Below are 19,123 nucleotides of genomic sequence, written 5' to 3'. Positions count from 1 at the left end.
AATACTTTGCAATAAGTATTCTTGCTGCTGTTGTGGCATACATAAAAAAAGTTCTATCCTTCTTTAGCACCAATTGGCCGACTATGCCCAGGAGAAAGGCCTCTGGTTTCTTCAAGAAGGTATATTTAAATACCTTTTTCAATTCATTATAGATCATCTCCCAGAAAGCCTTAATCCTCGGGCACGTCCACCAAAGGTGAAAGAATGTACCTTCAGTTTCTTTACATTTCCAACATTTATTATCGTGCAGATGATAAATTTTTGCAAGCTTGACTGGGGTCATGTATCACCTGTCCTTATATAAATTGTGACTCAGGCCCTAACTAGAGCCAGTGTGGTGTAGTGGTTAAGAACGGTGGATTTGTAATCTGGTGAACTGGGTTTGCTTCTCCGCTCCTCCACATGCGGCTGCTGGGTGACCTTGGGCCAGTCACACTTCTCTGAAGTCTCTCAGCCCCACTCACCTCACAGAGTGTTTGTTGTGGGGGAGGAAGGGAAAGGAGATTGTTAGCCACTTTGAGACTCCTTAGGGTAGTGATAAAGCGGGATATCAAATCCAAATTCTTCTTCTTCTTCTTCTTCTTCTTCTTCTTCTTCTTCTTCTTCTTCTTCTTCTTCTTCCTAATGCAGCTAGAAACCCAAATGAAGTTGCGGGTGCAATAATTTTCATTCAACGCTTTCAGATTGGATTCTGCAACATTTCAGAATTCTGCAGCCTTTCAGAACTGATTCTGCAAGTGGCTATAGGTTGGTCAGGATATATTTTGTTTCAGGATCATGACACTTGAAACAGAGTACAGCTTAATGCCCAGAACAGGACAAACTGGCTCCGGGAGAGGAATACATAGAAGAAGCACATGTCTAATTCCAAATGCACAGAGCCTGCATGTATCAGTGGAAATACATAGGTAAATGCAGAAGAGCGCCTAATATTTGCCTGCTTAGCAGCTTTGGTAACACTATATACATGAAGGTTTCATTTAGCCATTGATACTGAGAAGATCTGCGTGGCCTCTGCCACATTCCATTCAAGAAGAGAAAAGAAACCTAATCTTTGGCTGTGTTGTGGCAAGATCCTTCAGAGCCCATTCAACAACTTTACTTATTAATGCTTTTGGCTACAGCGAAGAAGCAGTAACTGAGGAAGCCTGAGTCATGCAAGCTGGTTCCTTGTACAGTGGTACCTCGGGTTAAGTACTTAATTCGTTCCGGAGGTCCGTACTTAACCTGAAACTGTTCTTAACCTGAAGCACCACTTTAGCTAATGGGGCCTCCTGTTGCCGCCGCGCCGCTGGAGCACGATTTCTGTTCTTATCCTGAAGCAAAGTTCTTAACCTGAAGCACTATTTCTGGGTTAGCCGAGTCTGTAACCTGAAGCGTATGTAACCTGAAGCGTATGTAACCTGAGGTACCACTGTACATGCTTCCTGTGGAATGTGCAAAGTGGGAACCCGCTCCCACCTCCCCCTGGTTTAGAAGCGTAGTTCCAAATGCACGAGGGGCTGTGGGTATTGAATGTCTGGGGCGCAGGCAAAGTCCAGGCACTCCCAACCACTGCTGGAGCACTTTTGTCTTGAGGGATCAGATCCTGGGTGCATGGGATGGAGCGGACAGCCACTGCCCACAACAGTGTTTTGCTACAGGGGGAAGGATGATCATGGGCATTGCTGCGAGAGTCTGAGACATGAGTAGCTGAGTATCCAGGTGGCACTGCTGGGTGGTATCCAGCTCCCTCGTTCCATCAGTGCAAGGATTTCTGATCGATTGCTTCAAGCCCAGACCGTGTCCTCAGAAATATTTTTCTATATTTTGTAAACACAAGATTTTTACCTGTGTTCTTACTGCTGCAGCGTGGAATAACACATGTATCTGACCTTTGGGGTTTGTAAGTAAAGCATTTAAACTTTCTAATGGTGTGGTCTGTTCATTGTGAGAGGGGTAGAGAGGTGAAGCATTGTAAGCGGATTAAACGGGATATTTATAAGGTCTAGCAGCCTATGTTCCTCACACTTCACTGTGCTGCATGATTCTGTGATTTTGAACTCTGCTGGGGGCTCTCTCTTGCAGGAGAGTGTGTTTAGCCCCATGTTTTGGATATAGGGATCCAGCCAGTTCTTTTATTAATTATCCCACATGGGATATCGATCTATATCAAGTTTTCTCCCCACACAATATGAGCCAGAGTGATCAAGGCTATTCAGTAGGTCACAGGTGGAGAACAGGAACAAACAAGGTACACTAGGCTAGAGGTGCCTTTATGATACACTACGCAGATGTGCCCCCAGATGGCTCTTTGGTCAGCACAGACATCTTCAGGCAGAAGAATTTTCAAAGGAATGCATCTCAGAAGGCACCTTTAGCCAGACTTGGCAACCTCTGCAGCATCACAGGGACAAAGGGAGAAGCACTCTTGTTAATAAGCGACACACGATCGTTAAGTGTTAACCTGGGAAAACTGCGGAATAAACTCTTTTCCACACCATACCTTTAAAGCACAAGACTTCCCTGCACAATTTCTGGGAACCGTAGTTTACCCCTCGTAGAGCTTCACTTTCCAGGACCCTTAAGCTATGTTGTTGTTGTTTAGTCGTTTCGCCGTGTCCGACTCTTCGTGACCCCATGGACCAGAGCACGCCAGGCACTCCTGTCTTCCACTGCCTCCCGCAGTTTGGTCAGGCTCATGTTTGTAGCTTCGAGAACACTGTCCAACCATCTCATCCTCTGCTGTCCCCTTCTCCTTGTGCCCTCCATCTTTCCCAACATCAGGGTCTTTTCCAGGGAGTCTTCTCTTCTCATGAGGTGGCCAAAGTATTGGAGCCTCAGCTTCAGGATCTGTCCTTCCAGTGAGCACTCAGGGCTGATTTCCTTAAGAATGGATACGTTTGATCTTCTTGCAGTCCATGGGACTCTCAAGAATCTCTTCCAGCACCATAATTCAAAAGCATCAATTCTTTGGCGATCAGCCTTCTTGATGGTCCAGCTTTCACTTCCATACATCACTACTGGGAAAACCATGGCTTTAACTATATGGACCTTTGTTGGCAAGGTGATGTCTCTGCTTTTTAAGATGCTGTCTAGGTTTGCCATCACCTTTCTCCCAAGAAGCAGGCGTCTTTTAATTTCGTGACTGCTGTCACCATCTGCAGTGATCATGGAGCCCAAAAAAGTAAAATCTCTCACTGCCTCCATTTCTTCCCCTTCTATTTGCTCGGATGTGATGGGACCAGTGGCCATGATCTTCGTTTTTTTGATGTTGAGCTTCAAGACCATATTTTGCGCTCTCCTCTTTCACCCTCATTAAAAGGTTCTTTAATTCCTATATAGTTCCCAGGATTTTCGGGGGAGGGAAGCCACGTGCTTCCAAGCTGTGGATGTTGACAAGCTTTAATAACTTTTACTGTTGATTATTTCAAATGGTGTTTAACTGAACCAGTTGGACCAATTATTTTTATTTATTAAATTTTTGTGTTGCGCTTCTTTTGCAGGCCTCAGGGCAGTTCACATCATAAAATTGCGATATAAAAACCACAAAAATACATAGTAAAAATAAGAACAACAACAAATCAATAATCCCCCCCACCTTCCACAACACATTTACAGTGAGGGGGGAAAGTATTTGATCCCCTGCTAAATTTGCCCGTTTGCCCTCTGACGAAGAAATGACCAGTCCATAATTTTAATGGTAGGTTTATTGTAGCTGTGAGAGACAGAATAACAACAGGGAAACCCCCAGAAACCCAGAAGACAAAAGTCAGAGATTGATGTGCATTATAATGAGTGAAGTAAGTATTTGATCCCTTTGCAAAAGATGACTTAGTACTTGGTGGCAAAACCCTTGGTGGCAATTACAGAGGTCAGACGTTTCTTATAGGTGGCCACCAGGTTTGCACACATCTCAGGAGGTATTTTGTCCCACTCTTCTTTGCAGATCCTCTCCAAGTCAGTAAGATTTCGAGGCTGATGTGTACAGCAAGTGGGCATTGGGGGTCCATCTGCCAAAGGCCGGGTTGAAGAGGAGCGTTTTTGCCTGGTGCCAAAAGGTGTCGGGTGAGGCTTCCTGGGGAGATCATTCCACAAGTGGGGAGCCACTACAGAAAAGACCTGTTGCCACCCTCCAGACCACTCATGGAGGAGACACACAAAGAAGGGCCTCAGAAGATGATCTCAGGGTCCAGGTAGGTTCATATTGAAAGTGGCGGTCCTTGAGGTATTGCGGTTCTGAGCCATTTAAGGTCCACATCAGTGAAAGTTGGCTTCCTATGTTTATAAAGCAGGCATACCGGAAGCCCTTCTTATAACAGCAATCATCTCCGCCACCAAACAGCAACGATAAGCTATTCATTCGTGGAGGGGAAAATTAATTTAAGATTACCCATAGATTATATGGAGATTGTCGCTTTATGAAAAATTGAGGGGCCTGGGGCTTTCCTCACAAGAACTCATAGCCTCAGGCTTTGAAAAGGCTAAAATGATGGTGAGCCAGCGAATAGGAGATGTAGAGCTTCAGGAGCATATGAGCAAGATAGATAAATATCCAGCTATCCAAGATTATGGAAAAGGGTTTAATCTAACCCCATATTTGATGGACCTACAAATCGCAAAATATAGGCGGGCGTTTACCCTTACTAGATTTGATGTATTGCCATCTGCCTTACTAAAGGGCAGATACGAGGGCACACCCTATGCTGAACGAGTTTGCCCATGTGGTATGAAGGAGGTGGAAACGGCTTCACATGTGCTGTTACACTGCGACCTTTACGGGGATATCAGGTTACTGTTTATCTCCCCTATCGTTCAGAAATTTCCAGGTCGATCTGAATCTCAGCGGCTGAAAATCCTACTAGGAGACAAAAACCCAGAAGTAACACTGAAAGTGGCCAAGTTTTCTGCGGCCGCGATCAAGCGGAGGGCATTAGCTGTAAAAAAGTAAAAGATCTGACCCCTGGATAAGCCCCCCCTTTTTTAAGCCCATACATATACTGTAGTGCATATATGAGTATGTATATGTGGGTGTGTGTGGGTGTGGGTGTGTATGTGTATTGTTTTTATGTATAATTTTACAACTTTTAACTGACACCATCATTCCCTTGTAAATTATTGCTGCCTTTCCCCCCCCCTTTCTTCTGGTCTATGACCGTAATAAATTTATTCAATTCAATTATATGGGAGGTAACAAATGGGGGTAATCGAAGGATAATTTAATTGGTTCGAAGAACGAGCTGTTGGGAAAATTAATGGGTGGTAAATGGAAGAGGATTTGGGATAATCTGGGCTTATTGATTGTTTATTGAGTATTATGACATATTCTTAATGAATAAGCTAACCTAAACTGTTTATCTGTGGTGGCTTGGGTAGGAAAATCACTTGGGACCGCATCTCCTGGTATGCCCCACAGAGGAACCTACGGTCTGCAAATAAAAACATCCTGAAGATCCCAGGCCACAGGGAGGTTAGGCTGGCCTCAACTAGAGCCAGGGCTTTCTCGGCCGCGGCTCCAATCTGGTGGAACGCTCTGTCACAAGAGACTAGGGCCCTGCGGGACCTGACATCTTTCCGCAGGGCCTGCAAGACAGAGTTGTTCCACCAGGCCTTTGGTCAGGGCGCAGCCTGACTCCCTCCTCTGGCAACCTGCACAGAATTGTGCTTAACGGTTGCCATCAATTTGATTTTAATTAATTTTTATAATGGAATGTTTTTAGAATGTTGGATTATTTGATTGTTTGATTATTTGATTGTTGTTAGCCGCCCTGAGCCCGGCTTTGGCTGGGGAGGGCGGGATATAAATAATAATAATAATAATAATAATTATTATTATTATTATTATTATTATTATTATTATTATTAGACATTTAAATCCTGTGTATGAATATATGCATATAGCATACATTTAAAGCTTATGAAGACTTGTCCTAAATATTCTAATTTCCAGTGACAACCCCTTTTTTGAGTGGTGGAAGGAGCAGTCAAAAGGCCTCGTGCTTGAGGCCTCGGGCGCATGTTTAGAACATACAAAAGTAAAAGCACCTTTCTCAACCTGCCTATAGAGTCAGACTGTGGGCTGATTTTGCCCAATACTCTCTGCTCTGACTGGCAGCCACATATTGATGTCTTAGGCAAAGTTCTTTCCAGGCGTCGCTAAACCCTTCAAGCTACAGGTCTCAGGCACTGACCTTGGAACCTCATGCATTCAAACCATTTGCTGTACTGCTCAGCTCTCATGATATGTTCCTAGATGAGGAGGGCCTGATTGCCTATGACCACTTGGCATGAGAAGCAAGGCTTGATGGGCAATCGTCGTTCCTTGCCGCGTCAAGAGATTTGCCCGGTGCAGCAGAGGAACTTTAACACCCTAATGTCCCGAGTGCAAATTGACCCCTGTCCAGTTGAGCTGCAACGCTCTTTTGCCCTTGGTGATTTGGAGAGCAAAAGGCAGGAGGAGGGAGGGCCTTGTCCCCGGCAGTGGTTCAGCCATGCCTTGTGGAGTTCTGCAGCATCGACAGGACTCCCGAGGCTGATTCAAAGTCCCAGCCTCCTCCTGCCGGCTCTCGGTTACGTATGCCTTGAAGCCGGTGCTCCTAACTTCAGCCTATTGCTCATCCCCACTGTAGATCCATCCAGAAGGGCCTCTCGTTCCTGGAAAGACGGAGCCGGTCTGCTTTCCTGCACCAAGGCTGAAGCATTTTTAATCGGGACGAGCAAAGGCAGCTGGCTCCCCTCCGCGCAGATGGATTTCATCGCCGGAGCCATTGGAGGTAATAAATAAATAAACTACCCAGCAGCCCGCTGATGAAGAGAGACAGCTGTGTTTCCTTGCTGTTAACTTCCAGGCAGGTCCCCCACGCCGGAGGGAGAGGGCGAATGACCTTCAGAGCCCCCAAGGCGGAGGTTTTAGTGGACGCGAGTTCAGCGTGCGTAAGGGCACTTAGTGGAACTCAAAGCTGGCGGGGTCATTAATTCCAGGAACCATTGCAAATCGGATATTCTTTCTGTACGATTGCATATACGTGGTGAGCCCATAGAGAAAGGCGAAGACAAGGAGGGATCAGCCGCAGGTGTGAATCGAAAGAGACTGATGGGGGAATTGAAGCAGAATCTCAAAGGGGCAGGAACTTAAACGTATGCCTGTGTTAATATCTAGAGTGCCATCTTATGCATGAGGCCGTTTGCGCAGAACCTGTATGACAGGTCCCTGCCCCTAGGGGCTTACAATCTAAATGAGATACACAAGGAAACAACAAAGGAGGTGGGAAATGGAAGCAAGGAACTAGGGCAGGGGAGACGAAATGGTTATTTCAAATACATGTACGAGGGCAGGATGAAGGATGTGGAGTAGGATAGGGATCCCCAACACAGTGCCCATGGGCACCATGGCACCCTCTGATAGTCTCCTTGGTGCCTGCCAAGGTTGCTGCCCCTCCAGATATTTCCCCCCTGTTTTTGTCTTTTGGGAGGGTTGTTTAGTTGTGGGGGAATGCCCGTTTTGTGTTTTATTTGTTTTGGGTGTTTATAGGTGTTTTGCAATTTGGTGGGTTTTTTTTTGGGGGGGTGGAGTTTCTCAGTAACTCCAGATTCCTTCTGTGCAATGGGTATTTTGTGGTGCCCATGCCAGTTTCTTAGGTTTCCAAATGTGCCCTGGGACATATGGACTAGGGGGATGAAGGAGAGGCAATTCCAGAGAGAAAAGGGAGCTCGTGATGGTGGGACAAAGACGAGGAATGAGATTAGTCTACACTGGCGAACAGCAGCTGTCCAGGATTTCGGGCTGGATTTATTCCCACATCCACCTGGAGATGCTGGGAACTGAACCAGGGACCTTCTGTTTGACGCTATACCAGTGAGCTACAACTCTTCACAGATGAACCATCTCATAATAGATTAAGGTTACCAGTCGTCCCCGTTTCCCCGGGAAAAGTCCCTGGATTTACAAACCAGCCCCCATACAGAATCCATGGAAGTTGAAAAGTGTCCCAGGATTCATTGAAAAAAATCTGGTAACCTTATACAGTGGTACCTTGGGTTAAGAACTTAATTCGTTCTGGAGGTCTGTTCTTAACCTGAAACTGTTCTTAACCTGAAGCACTTTAGCTAATGGGGCCTCCTGCTGCCGCTGTGCTGCCGCCGCCTGATTTCTGTTCTCATCCTGAAGCAAAGTTCTTAACCCGAGGTAATATTTCTGGGTTAGCGGAGTCTGTAACCTGAAGTGTATGTAACCTGAAGTGTATGTAATCCGAAGTACCACTGTAATAGATGTCCCATGCATGTAAGTTGCAGGGATCCCCAGTGCCAAAACATCATGCAATGAGAACATCCTGGGGTTTCCTAAGGCATCTTGCCCATTACTCTCTTGTTTTACCTCCTGCCACCCTAACTTTAACATCAGCTCCAAAGGAGGGCCCAGGCAACAACCGAAACCCCAGAATTTCCGTGCACACTTGGCAAAAGGCAAAGGCCATCTGGTCAGGTCTGGCGTGTGCACTCTGAAATCGTGCACACCTTTCCGAAGAAGGAAACCTGTGGCTATTTGCAACACATTTGCTACATGCTGGGTTTTACTGTGTTTAGTAATGCCACACAGATGTGCATTCAACAAACACATATTGCTGAGATTTGTTCTGGCTTGTCCTGGTGAAGTCTGGCTCTGATATAAGGAGTTTGGCAAGAGGCCAAGGCCTGATCTTGTTACTTGTAGGATTGCACAAGGCAAAAAAAAAAAGTGTTTGGTGACTGTGATTCTGAAGAACTAGTGAAATGTGCGCGCGTCATCTTTACTAGAGAGGGTTAGATGAGCATGGCATATGGCTGCAGACTGAGTGCGTTGTTGATTTACCTGTGCCAGTTACTGATCTAAATTTTGGCAGCTGCCCTTAGCTATTTGCTCCAGGTGGTTATTTCTGTCCATTGAGAGATTATGGATTTAGAGTTGATTGACACCCATGTCCTGAAGGATCACACAGGGCGGTGCTCCTGGGATGGTGCCATTCAGAATACAAGAAGGGAATTAAGGGCACCTATTTACAGGGGACGCAGGTGGCACTGTGGGTTAAACAACAGAGCCTAGGACTTTCCGATCAGAAGGTCGTCAGTTCGAATCCCCGCGACGGGGTGAGCTCCCGTTGCTCGGTCCCTGCTCCTGCCAACCTAGCAGTTCGAAAGCACAAAGTGCAAGTAGATAAATAGGTACTGCTCCAGTGGGAAGGTAAACGGCGTTTCCGTGTGCTGCTCTGGTTCGCCAGAAGCAGCTTAGTCATGCTGGCCACATGACGCGGAAGCTGTACGCCGGCTCCCTCAGCCAATAAAGTGAGATGAGCGCCGCAACCCCAGAGTCGGTCACAACTGGACCCTTTACCTTTACCTTTTATTTGCATGACATGGCTTCCCCCGGCCCAGTGCCCTCCAAACATTTTGGACTACATCACCCATCATCCCCAGCCAGCCTGACCAAAAGTCAAGGGTGATGGGAGTTGCAATCCAAACCTTCTGGCATGCAACAGGTTTGAGAAGGATACCTTAGGGAAAGCCTAAATTGCCTTCAGGACTCTCTTGTGCTATTTATGCTAGTACAGAATACTGTATCGTTTACAATGCAGTTGAATCCAGAGCTGCCTTAAAAACCCCAGCAGTAAAAATAAAACCCCCAACCTAATGCTAAGTCTGAAAACAGCCTAACCTAACAGTTCTGCATTTAGATAGCAAGGATAGCATTTTTTTTAAAGGGAATTCAAGCAGAAATCTGGCAAACTGAAGTTAAGATTGGAAGAGACTGAGAAAGCGAGAGAAACCAAGATTGACAGATCTCAGACCCTCCAAGTGTCCCTATTCTCCAGGGACAGTCCCGGATTCACACAAGCTGTCCTGGTTTCTGATTTGATCCTGGAATGTCCCACTTTTCTTTAGGTCATGGGTAGGCAAACTAAGGCCCGGGGGCCAGATCCAGTCCAGTTGCCTCCTAAATCAGGCCCGCGGATGGTCCAAGAATCAGCGTGTTTTTACATGAGTAGAGTGTGTCCTTTTATTTAAAATGCATATCTGGGTTATTTGTGAGGCATAGGAATTGGTTCATTCCCCCCCCCCAAAAAAAATATAGTCCGGCCTCCCACAAGGTCTGAGGAACAGTGGACTGGCCCCCTACTGAAAAAGTTTGCTGACCCTGCTTTGTTATTGTTTAGTCGTTTTTTCGTGTCTGACTCTTCGTGACCCCATGGACCAGAGCACGCCAGGCACTTCTGTCTTCCACTGCCTCCCACAGTTTGGTCAGACTCATGTTGGTAGCTTCGAGAACACTGTCCAACCATCTCGTCCTCTGTCGTCCCCTTCTCCCTGTGCCCTCCATCTTTCCCAACATCAGGGTCTTTTCCAGGGAGTCTTCTCTTCTCATGAGGTGGCCAAAGAATTGGAGCCTCAGCTTCAGGATCTGTCCTTCCAGTGAGCACTCGGGGCTGATTTCCTTCAGAATGGATCGGTTTGATCTTCTTGCAGTCCATGAGACTCTCAAGAGTCTCCTCCAGCACCATAATTCAAAAGCATCAATTCTTCGGTGAAGAGGTCTTCCCTATTTTCATCAGAGAAATGTTGGAGGGTATGCATAAGTTATGCAACCTCCGAGCCAAGGAGATAAGCAACTATACAACCTTTGGATGGTTACCTGCCATGGATGCTTTAGCTGAGTTTCCTGCATTGCAAGGGGCTCCACTAGATGATCCTTGGGGTCCCTTCCAACTCTACAATTCTTTGATTCTATGTGATCTGGCCCTCTTCTATTCAGGAAGCACTTGAAGGTCTGCATGGTTTTTATTCTTATTCTTTCCTGTTTCCAGACCTGGTATTCAAGCTGATATCCCTAAGCTCCCAGATCCTAGGACTAGGCGCATGCCTCCACAGCCTAACTCACAGGGATGTGGTGATAATAATGAGATTAGGATATGAATTATAATACATCCCGAGCTTTTGATGAAGGTGTAAAGCCAGTCTTAGGTAATTAGAGAAGCTCTATGCATGAACATGCTCTTCCTTGTTGGGACACTGAACATAGTTTGAAGAATGGGAGGAGGCCCAATGAGTGTGAGAACCTCCTCTGTAACTTACTTTGTGTAATGATTAATGCACCTGCAGGCATCCATCCAAATTGAGAAAAAAGAACAAGCTAGCTGCAGTTTAAACCAGCAACTTGGGTGGAAGCTGGTTTTGGGGAAAACACATCAAAATGTGGTGCTTCGTTTTTTAAAAAAAGTGCAAGATACATACAGAGCAGACATCAGACTGTGTCTAAAATTATGTGGCAACTCGCTAGATACAGAATAAATAGGAGTGTGTACACAGTCAAAAAATTAAAAGATGCCTGCTTCTTGGGAGAAAAGCAATGACAAACCTAGACAGCATCTTAAAAAGCAGAGACATCACCTCGCTAACAATTTCTGTATAGTTAAAGCCATGGTTTCCCCAGTAGTGATGTATGGAAGTGAGAGCTGGACCATAAAGAAGGCTGATCGCCAAAGAATTGATGCTTTTGAATTATGGTGCTGGAGGAGACACTTGAGAGTCCCATGGACTGTAAGAAGACCAAACCTATCCATTCTTAAGGAAATCAGCCCTGAGTGCTCACTGGAAGGACAGATCGTGAAGCTGAGACTCCAATACTTTGGCCACCTCATGAGAAGAGAAGACTCCCATGTTGGGAAAGATGACCCTGATGTTGGGAAAGATGGAGGGCACAAGGAGAAGGGGACGACAGAGGGCGAGATGGTTGGACAGTGTTCTCGAAGCTACAAACATGAGTTTGACCAAACTGCGGGAGGCAGTGGAAGACAGGAGTGCCTGACGTGCTCTGGTCCATGGGGTCACGAAGAGTCGGACACGACTAAATGACTAAACAACAACAACAACACAGTCAAAGTAAGATTACTCAAATAGCAAATAATTTTGACTGCACCACAGGCAGGGTAGGGATGATTACATGACTCCACCCTAAACCAGACACATCTTTTTTTTCTTAACCTTGTGATTTATTATAGATAAAATGTTTCTTTTACATTGGGAATCAGTAGAAACTAGTGAGAATCTGGTGTTGCCTGATAAGCTGTTGGCCAATGTTACAAGAAAAAACTGCTCCTTTTCCCTTATGGGGTACCCAATAACCCGTATAGAGTCCTTATGTAGGTTCTCTATTGGTAGGAGAAAATAACAGAGAATATTGAGAAGCAAAGCAGCTAGTAAGCCTGATCTTTATTGATCTGTTGCAACAGGGTGCTCACCCCCCACCCCATTGCACACAGGAGGGAGGAGGAACCCAGAACAATGGTGTGCAAGCTCTTATATAGACTTTTGAAATTGCCACCCTGTAGCTCAAGACCACCCCCCAATACATCATACATACATCACAGAAGGGGCAGTCTACAGCAGAATCCTGTCTGGCAGGAAACCTGTTGATAGGTTTACCTGGAGAGCCTGGCCATTCTTTTGTGATGATAAATACTTAATTCCTGAGTCTAGGTCACAGGCTCACCTTATTCATACACAAATGTGCCCTGAAAGCAAGATTTGTGAGCAGAGAGACAATGGGGAGGCTTTTCCCATTTTCATCCAAACTGCAGAGAAATATTTGAGGTCACTGAAAGAGTCAAAATTGCTTTAGGACTGTTTTCCTGTACTGTTTCAGACATGTGGTTTATATATTTATGTATGTGTTTGCCTGGTACATTTATGAACATTTATTTTATATCTTAGACCTTAAAATTCTCATAACACCAAGAACAGCTGAGAACAGACCAAAGGAACCTTGGAAAACCATCCCAAGCACTTAATTTGACCTAACCACTAGCTTCTATTGATGGCAGCCAAGAGCTGCATGCCTGAATGACACCTTTCTGCAGACTTTGCCTTCTCTGTGTGGTGTATTCAGTATTTTGCTTGTGTAGGTTGGGCTGTGCAAACAGCACAAGGGACTGGCTCGAGCATCGCTGTCTCAGTTCTGCTTACAGACTGTGTGGGTATCCGGAGACTCACTTTGGAGGGGAGGAGGGGCACAGCGGAGGGGGGAGGTCGCTGCAGTGCAGGTGCGCTGGTGGAGTCCTGCCACTGCAGCCACACTGTGCTGGCCTTCCCATTACCTCGCCTCTCCTGGTGAGCAGCAACAACACAGCTGCTGAGAACTTAGTACTCCACCTCCATCCCTCATTGGCCGAGCTTCATCCAACTCATGTCAAAGAAGAGGATCAGGGAAACATACTTGATTGTGTGTTGCAGTTTTGAAAATTGTGTTACTCTCCCCTCCTGGGTAGAATAGAGTGCCATTATTTATTCTACAGTGTGTTCTGTAATATGACATAGATGCAATAATGGGGAGATAGTGGTGGATTTAGGTAAGGTAAAGGTAAAGGTGGGACGCGGATGGCGCTGTGGGTTAAACCACAGAGCCTAGGACTTGCCGATCAGAAGGTCGGCGGTTCGAATCCCCGCAACGGGGTGAACTCCCATTGCTCACTCCCTGCTCCTGCCAACCTAGCAGTTCGAAAGCACGCCAAAGTGCAAGTAGATAAATAGGTACCGCTCTGGCGGGAAGGTAAATGGCATTTCCGTTCGCTGCTCTGGTTCGCCAGAAGCAGCTTACTCATGCTGGCCGCATGACCCGGAAGCTGTACGCCAGCTCCCTCGACCAATAAAGCGAGATGAGCGCCGCAACCCCAGAGTCGGTCACGACTGGACCTAATGGTCAGGAGTCCCTTTACCGTAAAGGTAAAGGACTCCTGTACGGTTAAGTCCAGTCAAAGGCGACCATGGGGGGCAGTGCTCATCTCGCTTTCAGGCCGAGGGAGCCAGCATTTGTCTACAGTTAGCTTTCCAGGTCATGTGGCCATCATGACTAAACCGGCTCCTGTGCAACGGGACACTGTGACAGAAGCCAGAGCGCATGGAAATGCTGTTTACCTTCCCACCACAGCGGTATCTATTTTTCTACTTGCACTGGCATGCTTTCAAACTGCTAGGTTGGCAGAAGCTAGCACAGAGCAACAGGAGCTCACCCTGTCCCAGGGATTCAAACCGCCAACCTTCTGATCGGCAAGCCCAAGAGCCTCAGTGGTTTAGACGCATCATTCCCCTTTATTAGCTGTTGTGTGGCACTTCCTCAGTGTTGCGGCATTATTGCCGTCAGGAGGGACATTCTTGCAATGTAGCACAACAGACATGGGGCAATAAAATAAAATACCCCAGAACAAGTTGCAGGATTTGAGCAGGAAGTTACAAGGCTGGCACTGATTGGAAACAAAGCAGTATGCCCACCCTGAAACTTTTGCCGGTGGTGCAAACAACGTTGGTGACTCCCCTGCTTCTTGAGTCTTGAGACCTCTGCCCCAATATCACCTTGAGTTCAAATCATCATGGCACCAGGAATAATAGAGCCAAGTGGAGAGACCGGGACAGGAAATGAGGGAGAGGACCACATCTGTGCTCTCCCTACGGCTTACCCAGAGCAGACTGGCATGTGAGCCCACACAGAACTCAATAAATATCTTAGTTCTAATCTAAAGCCTGCAAGTTCTTTGTCTTAGTGAAACAATCATGAATGCACAATGAACAGGACGTCCGGAAGGGCCCCATGTAAGACTTGCTTCAGAGTAAACACACTTAGGCTCATGCTGCAAATAGAATTCCTTCTGAGCAGTGGAGAAGTTTCATTCATTGGGGCTGAGGAAGGCCTGCCAGCCTCCCATTGTGCCTGTTTGTTTTGCTTCTCCAGCTGTGGCAGCAGCTTTGAGCTTCCATCTCCCCAAGACTATTTTAGGCCCTAGACGCGTCTATGGGTTGCTATATCTGGAGTGTGGAAATCCCTGGAGAATGCTAAATCCATGTTTTTACTGCTGCTCTTGGAGCACTCGCAAAGGTCAGTTGGTGTCCAGAAGAACTCTGTTGATGAGTCTGACTTGGCAGATTATTCCTTCGCTTTGCCTCAGCATCAACAGTGTCACACTGGGACTGTGTTCTCTCTGTCCCTCTAAGAGCAAACTCAGTGCTGCTGCTGCGTCGACAGGGCTGGACCCGAAAGAAGGCCACTGTTAAGGGAAGAGAGAGGTAAGTATCAACACATTTGGATGAATCCCAAGATATGCAGAAGTAGGTGGGGAGCAGCCAAGGGGACAACTCCACCCCACAAACAGCCCAATGAGGACTGAGCATGTTCAGTGGTCACCTAGGAACAACTAGGGTGGAAGCAAGCATTGCATTACTTTAGCAGGATCCTAATACCTTATAGTTCTGGCCCGTGAACTGGGTAGGGCCCTGAATAGCTTCAGGCACCTACCTTTGGTGACCCAAGAATGTATGCAAAGTACCACGAAGCACATGAGTGCAGACTGTGCATTTGGAAGTGCAGGTTAATGTGAACTGCAAGCACTATGTTGCATGTCGCCCCAATCTCCGAGTGGTGGGAGATTCCAGGGGTTCCTGGTGTTCACCTTGGGTTCGTTTTTCTTTTTGGAAATGAGGCACAATGGAGACTGTGGTGTCTTTATGATATATGGTTTATTTACACATAGATACAACCTGAGCCTACAGTGCAGGGGTTCACAGCATTAACACCCCAAGAGAGTTTTGATTCTCCGATTGCGACAGCTTTAGATTCAAACAGAAATAAACCATCGTACTCTGATCTTGTCTTCAGTTTGTTGTCTTTACTCTTAAGGTCTACCTCAAGCTTTGTCTTTGTCTTCTATCTTAGAGCTGAAGTAGGGGCCCCACCCATTTGCCTTCTTCGCTTTCTTAATGGCCCATTACCTTTCCTTTGTTCTCTCAATGGCCCATCTCCCAGGTGATCTCCTGAACATGGGAAGCTGGGTCCAGGAATTTGAAGTCTAGCATCCAGGTTAACTCCCCAAGCCTTGATTAAATACTAACACCTACTCAACCCAGGAATTTAGGGGAGGTCGGCACCCACAAACTCATAACAAGAAACCGGTTGTAGAGTAAAATGTGGGTACAGATGTCTGGATGAAAAGCAGCTTGCAAAAACCTAACCACATGAGAAGCACAACCACACCTGAGGTTTGTATTTACATTATAATTATACTTATGGTCCTTCACAATTTTCTGAGATTGTGGTACAGCAATATTCTCTTCTCTGTAAGAACAGTAGTCAGTTTATTAACTTTGCTGCTTTCCACACAAACAAGCCTATTAGGAAAGCTGTTTTATTTTTGTCCAGCTTGATTTTTTTTGCCTTGTCAATTCTGTAGTCTTCACTATATCAGAAGGCTATAATATGCAGCAAAATGTACAGGGAGAAATCAATAAATACAAGCCACAATTGCTATGCTCTGCCTCACCTGTTAGAGACAATATGCTCCTGAGAGTGTAGAGAGAGTGTTATTGTCGTCAGGTCCTGCTCGCAGGCTTCATATAGGCATATGGTTGGCCACTGTGAGAATGGGATGCTTTCACTAGACCTGCCTGATCCAGAATTTGCAAAACTGGGCTTCTTTTTCCTCTCCTCTTTCCTGCAGCTCTTTCCCTAAAGCTCCCTCAATCTGCTCTGGAAGGTTGGGGGACTCACCTGGAACAAATTTTGCTGGGTGTGTGTGGAGAGCAGATAAATGAGAAACGGGGCCGGCCCACGCATGAGGCAAGGTGAGGCAACCACCTTAGGTGGCAGGACCCACAGAGGCAGCAGATCCCAATGTAGATCTTTATTCCCTCCCCCCTTGTCCCTGATGTAGATCTTCGCTCACTCCTTCCCTGGCGGGGAGGCAGGTGCCATTTTGTGGTTCGCCTCAGGTGTAAAAATGACTTGGGCCAGCCCTGACTGGAAGTCGAATTGTGCAAGTGAATGGATTTCAATTGCGCAATTGGGTAGACCATCACTGGATACCACCCATAATATTTCTCTTTCGTACAATGATCGGTTTGGTTTCCTCCTCCTCCAAGTAAACCTATATAATATTTCACATCCCCCTCCCTTTATTTATGTATAGTTTTCTTTAAATTTGTATGTATTTGAGTCTTTGAATGTTCTATGTGGAAACGCAATTTCCCACCAAACAACCACATAAACATCTTCGTATTCTTGTAAATATATATAGCGATAGCATTTGTTGCTAAGGAAGTACAAAGAATGTGCACTGCTACCATTCTTTATATGTGCCAATCAACCTTATCCTCTCCCTGACCCATTTCAATGCTATAAGCTATGAGCTTAGTAGACACAATTCTCAAAACCTGGCTATACCAGTTTATGGGCTGAAAGACTGCACACCAACACACCCTTTATTGTACTTGCGGTGTTTGTTGTACAACATGAACTATGCGTATTGTGCTGTAGCGGAGAGGTCTGAATGCCCAGGCCCTCATTCAGCAGCCTCCCCCAACCTGGTGCCCCCAGATGTTTTGTACGATAATTCCCACCAGTCCCAGCCAGCATGGCCAGTGATCAGGGATGCTGACCTAAAACCCCCAATTTCAGAGTATATGTTTTGTTTTGTTTTGGAGGTGGGGTAGAATTACAAGGGTGGACCATGTGCGGAACTGCTTGACAAGGTTAATGGTAAGGTTACAAGATTTTTTTCAATGAATCCGGGGACACTTTTCAACTTCAATGGATTTTGTATGGGGACTGATTTGTAAATCCAGGGACTGTCCCCGGGAAACGGGGACACCTGGTAACCTTAGTTAGTGGTGCAATTCTATACTTTGCAAGGTGCTACTTGCAAGTAAGGGTATGTTCACATTAGCAGCTTAAAATGTCATGAGGTTATCTCCCCCTCCCGCATTGTGTTTTAAGTCACATCTGCATGGTGTTGTACACATCAGAAAGGGAGTGGAGATGTCTTCACCCAATGCACTTTTTGGTTCTCCTTCAGCCCTGCCGGAACTCCTGTTCATGACATTGCCATCTGTCCATATGTGCTCATTTTGTGCATGTGCAACAGCTGTCTCAAATGTACACACCTGGCTTAAGTGCAAAGTGAATGTGGCTTAAGTTTTCTGGTGTTACTGAGGTTGGTTCTCTGTGAGGTGAGTGTATCGCTTCTGAAACAATTTAACTTACAGATTCAGGTAGGTAGCCGTGTTGGTCTGACGCTGTCAAAATAAAGGGCAGTGCCCTTCAGCTCTCTATATTGGATAAACAGGCCAAACCCTACGCCAAAGGATAAATGAACATAAATCTGAAATCAGGAATCACAAGCCAGACAAGCCAGTAGGAGAACACTTCAGTTTCCCAGGACATTCAGTACAGGATCTCAAAGCAGCTGTCTTATTACAAAAGAATTTCAGAAATAGACTTGAAAGAGAAGTTGCTGAATTACAACTTATTACTAAACTGAAAGGGACAAGGGTGGTGCTGTGGGTTAAACCACAGAGCCTAGGGCTTGCCGATCAGAAGGTTGGCGGTTTAAATCCCTGCGACGGGGTGAGCTCCCGTTGCTCGGTCCCTGCTCCTGCCAACCTAGCAGTTCGGAAGCATGTCAAAGTGCAAGTAGATAAATAGGTACCACTCCAGCGGGAAGGTAAACGGCATTTCCATGTGCTGCTCTGGTTCGCCAGAAGCAGCTTAGTCATGCTGGCCACATGACCCAGAAGCTGTCTGCGGACAAACGTCAGCTCCCTTGGCCTATAGAGCGAGATGAGCGCACAACCCCAGAGTCGTCTGCGACTGGACCTAATGGTCAAGGGTCCCTTTACCTATACTAAACTGAAAACTATGGAAAGACCTGGTCTGAATAGAGATATTGGATTCTTGTCTCATTACGTATACTAAAGCTATTTTTGGTCATCTGCATACTATCCCTTCCTTTTTCCTGTAGGACTAATTGCAGTTGATAACAGTCATCAACAGGTTTACCATACCCATGGAGTCAATCACCCATCTCCTACTACCCTCCTGAGAACCGCCCCCCCCCAATATATAAGTGTCTGGTGATGTCTGTTTCAGTGTTTCTGAAGAAGTGTGCATGTACACAAAAGCTTATACCCAGAACAAACTCAGTTGGTCTCTAAGGTGCAATTTTTAATTTTAAAAATTTAACGTACAATTTAACTGTTTCAGGTGGTGTTAGTGCTGCAGTCGGATATCCATTGGACACAATCAAGGTATTTCAAAGTTTAGTTTTCTTAACTACAATCAAATCTCCCAAGTCAC

At 46.0% G+C, this 19,123-nt stretch overlaps 1 protein-coding gene across 1 annotated transcript in view; it reads left to right on the top strand.

The window, feature by feature from the left end:
- The window catches only part of SLC25A47 (solute carrier family 25 member 47), a 38,739-nt gene that overhangs the window by 8,730 nt on the left and 10,886 nt on the right, over nucleotides 1-19,123 (top strand). The window contains 2 exon segments of the mRNA XM_082220335.1: nucleotides 6,609-6,752; nucleotides 19,031-19,074. Coding sequence (XP_082076461.1) covers nucleotides 6,609-6,752; nucleotides 19,031-19,074 — 188 coding nt within the window.

Source organism: Podarcis vaucheri (genome assembly GCF_965113315.1).
Source record: "Podarcis vaucheri genome assembly, chromosome: 1".
NCBI classification, from domain to species: Eukaryota; Metazoa; Chordata; class Lepidosauria; order Squamata; family Lacertidae; genus Podarcis; species Podarcis vaucheri.
The sequence above is the reverse complement of the archived record's forward strand: the minus strand, read 5'-3'. Positions and strand labels throughout refer to the sequence as shown.